The sequence below is a fragment of the Antrostomus carolinensis genome, unplaced genomic scaffold (assembly GCF_000700745.2).
Source record: "Antrostomus carolinensis isolate BGI_N321 unplaced genomic scaffold, ASM70074v2 scaffold13156, whole genome shotgun sequence".
Taxonomy (NCBI): domain Eukaryota; kingdom Metazoa; phylum Chordata; class Aves; order Caprimulgiformes; family Caprimulgidae; genus Antrostomus; species Antrostomus carolinensis.
This window is the reverse complement of record NW_010319868.1, coordinates 14,331-21,187: the sequence shown is the minus strand read 5'-3', so window position 1 is coordinate 21,187 and position 6,857 is coordinate 14,331. Positions and strand designations below refer to the sequence as shown.

Here is a 6,857-nt window from a genome sequence, read left to right as displayed (position 1 = left end):
ATACTGCTGAACAACAAAACCAGGTACCTTCTCATGCTTTGCTTCTTGTCTTACTCTCAGGTGTAAGTGGTGGATGAGGCCTTTGTCAGTAGTTCAGAAGTTACCCTGGGAGGCTCCCTCAGGTCAGGTTTTAGACCTGCAGGTCTGTGTGCATAGCTTATAGTAGGTCCAGCCAAACAACAGGGATAGGGTTGCTGCAGCAGCCATCTCTAGTGACCTTCTGGGCAGGTGGACAGGGACAAAATCTATCCATACTCCATGCTGCTGACTAATAGATTCAAAGCCTTCAAATACACAGTGCTTTAGCTCAGAAGAAGGTGCCTCACACAGTGCTGCTGTAGCTACCCTGTTTCTGGACTGCAGTATCCAGGCCAGATCGGAGCACAGACAGATATTCTTTGGGAAGTCTTGCTGAGAACTTGGTAATATGCTGACACAGCTTCTGGAGTGGTATTGACTCACGTAATCATTTTGGAGTGTGAAGAGAATGAAATCAAGTCTGTGCATATATGACTATAAATACATACGGCCCTTGAGACAGAGTTTAGTATGCAATCTCTTAAGACTTGTTTGTCGTTATATGATGAGTGTATTTTATTTTTTTTCAATATCTGAACTTCTGAAAATAATTCTCCATCCCTTTAGAAGAGACTTACACTGTATCAGTCTTATGTTAGTAGGCTGCACAACCTCCAGTCAGTCTAGTGCTGAACCTCACTTTGGTAACTTGTACACACTTTTGCACCACTCTATTTTCTTTTCCTGTGTGTCCCAGCCAGGCACAGGTTTGGGACCTCTTACCACCAAGAAGAGGTGAAGAACCTCAGTGAGCTGACTTGTACTCACTACTGATTATGTTGCTCACCAGAGTTTTTCATGGAGTGGTGGCATGGATATCTTCATGGCATGGTTGTTGGGGTCCCCTGACTCTTCCTCTGTGTCTTTGATTCCCCTCATGCACGTTATCTGGTCAGAGGGAGATCTTGGTACACATATAAACTTGAGGCCACGTGGCTGAGGCCTTTCTTCCTACCCATAAAGTAAAGGGAGCTCCTCATCAGCCTCCTCCTGAAACTAGCTATCCTCCATGGTCCACAGCTCCAGGAGGAAGTTTGACAAAAGGATTTCTGGCAATTGTAGGGTCTGTTCCTGTTTCTTGATTATCTTAAATCTCTGACCAATGTCAACCAGCTTTCTGGGATCTCTCTTGAAGCAGTGGGCACTGTGTGGAGCGCTCTGTTTGTTACCTTCAGTCCTGTTTCAGCATTTTTGACTCCCTTTCACATACACACTTTTGTTCTGTTTTTTAATTGTACTCTGTAATTGTTGAGTTCCTGCTCTTTTGTTTTAGTCCTTACTCTCCTTTTTGGGAAGTTTTCTTTCCTCTAAAACAGAACTTATGGCCACTGTTCTATTGTTTCTTTCCTTTACCTTTCCCTTCTCTAAATTAATGCTTTTCTTTACCAGAATGGAGAGTTACTGTTTCTCCCGGCATTGCTTTCTTGCCATTGGCAAATGGGAGGGCAGTTTCTTTCTAACCAATGGAGATTTCTGCCATGTTTATTTCCTCCTTTCTGCTACTTAGATATTTGAAAAGGATTTAATGGCAATTTAAAAATATAAATCAAGTACGTTGCTTTGGCAATGTATTGAACTAGTTTAAAGTGAATTTCATTTCCATATCCTTTTACAGACACTCCTAGATCAGTGCCAGAAGATGGAAGTGGAACTAAGCTCCCTGAGGGATGTGCTAGATGCAGAAAGACGAGAGTCTCGGGATGTCAGAGAGAAGATGGAGCTGGAACTAGCTGAGAGAAAGCTGTCCTCCCATCGCTTGCAAGAGGAGGTGCAGTGTCTCTCAGCACAACTGGAAGAGGCAAGAAGAGCACAAGCTGAATTAGAGGTGAAGTATAAAGACCTGGAGCAGGAACAAAGGCTGGAGGTGGAAGAGAAAAATCTGCAGATCAGTTGTCTTAAGGTGGCTGAGGAGGAGCTGCAGTCTAGCCAAGCTGCTGTTGTAGCTGAAAATGATCGGCTGAAACAGGATGTTGACCAACTGCTGGCGTTGTGTGCTGAAAACAGTGCTACAATACAGAAACTACAGGGTGAGCAAGTATACCAGTTTGGTGAAGCAGGTTCTCAAAGCCCAAGGATCATTGGTTGCTTTCTATTTGGCTTTGTTTTTACAACAGCTACTAAGAAAGTCTTAGTGTAACAATTCCTAATTGCATAGGAGTGGTTGTACTCTGTCAAACTAAAGGACTCTCTAGTGCAATCCCACCTCTCTGTCTTTGCCAGTGACCACAGCCAGTTGCAAGAGGAGGAGCAGCAATATGTGGTGCTTTCCTTGTGTACTGTCCCAGCCTATCATCTTTTGAGGCTTGTGGGTTTTTTGAGCCAGATGTATTTTTAAAATTTATTTTAGTACCTTGGATTTTTTTCCATCAACTTACGTTAGTTCTTTTTAGATGTGCCACATTCTTCAGTCTGAATTTCTACTGAGACTGTAAGTAAAACAACCAAGGAAAGCAAACTGTACCATTTTCTCTGTAGGCTTGTATTAGAACTAGTAACATTGATTTTGCTTCAAGCTATTATTTAAAATTTATTTTCTTCCAGCTCACTTATGGCCAAAAACTGAAGCAGTGACTGAGAGCTAAGGGATCTCATATACTATTGTGCATACCTGTAAACTGGATGTATTTCAGCAAAAGAGGCAAGAACACACCTTAACTCCCTTTTTTCCCCTCCGTTAGATGAACTTGTACAGAAATCTGAAGAATTAGTCTGCTGTCGGAATGAGCTGAAATCCCAGTCAGTAGTGCAAGTCTCTGAACTGAAGAAACAGGTATGATCTTTTCACATGAGTCTCCTGGAATTTTCCCATATGTTGAGGAACTGAAACTGAATGAAATGTTTGGAATTCTTTTTTTATGATGTATTGCTTGTGAAAGGCTCTTATGGGTTCTCTTAGCTGATGGGCAGATATGTTATGACCATGGAGGCCTAGGAAGAAATAGGAATTAATTTGAATTAATTTAAAAATTGCCAGTGATTTGGTAAAAGGTTAACTGAAAGACCAAAAACTAATGTGTATGTATAAACTGTATTGAAGTTTATTTCTCCCTTCTGTCCTATGTTTAAACAGGATGAAACAACTTCACAGGAAAAAATGATAGATCAGGAAGATCAGAATGGGACTTCACTCTTACCTGCAGAAAGCTTGGAAAGACAGAAGACTGAAGGTGGTTTGATTATCTTGCCTATTTTAATATTCTTAAAATATTTAAGAATTATTCTTGCTTATTTTTAGATAGTAAACATGCCCATGGTTACTGTTTCATCATGCTTTCATTGCCAAGATCTTAAAAAATTGCCAAAATCTTCAAGAAAGGTTGGATATTAGGAAAAAATTCATCACTGAAAGGGTTGTGAAGTTTTGGAACAGGCTGCCCAGGGAAGTGGTGGAGTCACCATCCCTGGAGGGATTTAAAGGACGGGTAGATGTGGTATTTGGGGACATGCTGTAGTGGTGAACTTGGCAGCACTGGGTTTACGGTTGGACTAGATGACTGTAATGGTCTTTTCCAACCAAACTATTCTATCATTCTATGAAAAATACTATGTAATTCTTTCCAGTGGTTAAAGTAGCACTTATTTCTGAAGGGAAAAGGAACTATTTGAATCTCAGACAGTAAACAGACTGACAGAAACAAATAAGTAAACCATCTGGAATTATTAAAAAGACTGGGCTGTGCATCACAGGCCTGCCTGCACGGTGCTTTATTGTGATATGAAGCCATGGTTGGTGTTTTGGCCATGAGACAGAGTAGGTAGAACTTGCTACCTGTATGGTTAATGTGCTTCACGTTCCAGCACGTATGATCAATGGTGATAGGTGCAAAGAACATGGAGAAGGCATGAAAAAGCTGGGGTGAAAGCAAGGATGGTAATACATGATTGCAGGATTGTCCAGAAAAGGGCCCCGAGGCTGGCTACATTGTGATGGGGCATATTAAATAGAATGAATAGTTTTGGTTTATTGGGGTTTTTGTTCCATTAATGTCAGTTATGACTAAGGATCGTAGAATAAATTTTGTATTCCAAGACACTGTGCACTCACATATTCTTAGATGTACAAAATTAGTAGTAATAGTGCTAGAACAAGGGGTGATGGCTTCAAACTGGAAGAGGGCAGGTTTAGATTAGATATTAGGAAGAAATTGTTTGGTGTGAGGGTGGTGAGCCAGTGTCCCAGGTTGGCCAGAGAAGCTGTGGCTGCTCCTCCCTGGAAGTGTTCAGGGCCAGGTTGGATGAGGCTTTGAGCAACCTGGTCTAGTGGAAGGTGTCCCTGCTGCTGGCAGGGGGGTTGGGACTGGATGAGCTTTAAGGTCCCTTCCAACCCAAACTATTATATGATTCTAAAATAAGAAACAATTGAAGTAGTAGCTCTTCCCTGTTAGAAAATGCTGACAATCTGCAATTGGTGCTTCTAGGGGGGTTATTTTTCATAGCTTTTAATGAAACAGTAAAGGACTCACACATCCCATACATATGCCACATCTTTAAAAAAAAAAACAAACAAAAACAAACAACCCAGAGACAATGAATTTGGTTTTGAGTGTTTCTGCATGCAGACTGCTAGCAGTAATATCACCACTCTATTAGATTTATTACAGTATAAAAATATGTGTTCCCACAGTTTTTGACTTTAGGATGTGTGTGGTGCACTATGGCAATAGGGTGTCTTGATTTTTGCAGAAACAGATTCCTTTTGCTTCCTGCCATTCAGAGATCTTCCCTCTTTGTAAGAATCCTGGTGGGGGAATAATCAATAAACCAGATTCCTGCAGTCCCAGCATATCTCCCTTTTGTCTTTTAATTCTGTGGACTCAGAAATATACTTCAAGACATCATTCAGAATCATAGAATGATTTGGGCTAGAAGGGACTTTTAAAGATCATCTAGTCCAACTCCCCTGCCTTCGGGGTTGCTGCCCAACTAGGTCAGGTTACTCAAAGTCCCACTCAGCCTGATCTTGAACATGTCCAATGATGGGGCAACTGACAAGTTCTCTGGGCAACACAAAGAGAAGAAGCTTTCCTGAAAGGCTGCAGTAACCCTCCCTGGAGCCTTCTCTTCTCCAGGCTTAACAACCCCAGCTTCCTCAGCCTTTCTTCGTAGGAGAGATGTTCCAGCCCTCTGATCATTTTCATGGCCCTGTTCTGAACTCATTCCAACAGATCCATGTCTGTCTTGTACTGGGGGACCCCATAACTGGACACACCACTCCAGGTGGGGTCTAACGAGAGTGGGCAGAGGATGAGAATCATCTCCCACAGAATCACACATACACAGAGTGAATCAGGGGTTGGAAGGGACCTATGAGGATCATCTAGTCCAACCCCTCGACTTGCTGGCCACAGTTCTTTTGATGCAGCCCAGGACATGACTGAGTTTTCAGTTCTTGGTAAAGTGAGGAGAGCAATCAGCAAAACCATCACCATGGACTTCTGGAGGGCAGACTTTGGCCTCTTCAGGACACTGATTGAGAGACTACCCTGGGAGGCAGCCCTGAAGGGCAAAGATGTCCAGGAAGGCTGGACATCCTTCAAGAAGGAAGTCTTAAAGGCGCAAGAGCAGGCTGTCCCCATGTGCCATAAGATGAGCTGGCAGTGAAGAAGACTGGCCTAGCTGGACAGGGAGCTTTGTCTGCAACTCGGGGCAAAAAGGAGTGTAGAATGAAATAAGGATTTACATATAGTTACCTTATATTTTGCAATTTCTGATGATTTTTCAAGCAGACATCAACAAACTACTCAACTATAATTTTCTAAAATGTAAACACTTTTGAAATGTTTGTACAGTCTTTTAATTTTGATGGGCTCAGCAGTGCATTATACCAGTACATGTCCTGGTTTGTTGCTCTCTTTACTAGCCACATGGATTCTTGAAACTTTTTTTGAAGCAGCTCTTTGACTGATTTAATGTCTCTCTTCATGCTGCATAAGAGGCCACTGAGTTTACCTTTAGCTGCTTTCCCCTCTACACTAAGCAAATCGACAAGAGTTAGGTTAACACTTGGACTCAATGATCTTGAGAGTCTTTTCCAACCTAAATGATGTCTGTGATTCTGTCATCTTCAGGAAAAGCCTGTGAAGTTCAGCCAATTTCAAAGAAAGCAAACACCTGGATGGAGAGCTGGAGATTGCTTTTCAGAGTCACTGTGTAGATAATTTAACATTAGATATAGGTCTTTCCCTGGTTCACTTAGTGAAAGAAAAAGTTGTTGGAAGACTACAGGATGGCGTGAATCAATAAAGGAAAGCCATTGTCACAGAAAACAGACAGACTGCTTTCCAGATGTTAGAATTCACAAAAACAACTGACAGAATTATAAGTGTAAAAATGTTGTGAATCAAACAGCAGCTGAGTTCCTGACCCAACCTTGACTTTGACTGTGGCCCTTGAGTGTTTTATTCTTCTCTATTTTAAGTTTCTCATTTTGTTTTTATTTAAATAAAATTTGAAACATTTTGCTACAATAGTTCTTTCTTTCCCCTCCTTTATAAAATTGTTTCTTAAAACTTGAAAGCCTATCAGCTGTCCTTTATTTTAGTCTGTATAACAACAATTGTTTCTTTTCTAAAAGGTGCTTGAAACAGCAGATTGGTTTGGTGGATTGTCTGTTAAAAAACCTAAAACACGTTATCCGGTGACAGTGTTCTATATCTCCACTACTTAAGTGTTCCTAACAGTGATGTGCCCTGTTCTCTAAATCTCCTGGAAGAATATCCTGTTACTCTCTAAATCAGAGTTTTAATTTTCAAATAAATTGTTTGTGTTTAAATGTTTCA

The 6,857-nt window shown here is 41.2% G+C and overlaps 1 protein-coding gene across 1 annotated transcript in view; it reads left to right on the top strand.

Moving 5' to 3' along the window:
- The window catches only part of GOLGB1 (golgin B1), a 30,429-nt gene that overhangs the window by 9,694 nt on the left and 13,878 nt on the right, over window positions 1–6,857 (top strand). Inside the window, exons 6-9 of the mRNA XM_029085303.1 lie at window positions 1–23; window positions 1,694–2,105; window positions 2,757–2,848; window positions 3,149–3,245. The exon at window positions 1–23 is cut by the window's left edge and continues 79 nt beyond it. Coding sequence (XP_028941136.1) covers window positions 1–23; window positions 1,694–2,105; window positions 2,757–2,848; window positions 3,149–3,245 — 624 coding nt within the window. The remainder of the gene's footprint in view (window positions 24–1,693; window positions 2,106–2,756; window positions 2,849–3,148; window positions 3,246–6,857) is intronic.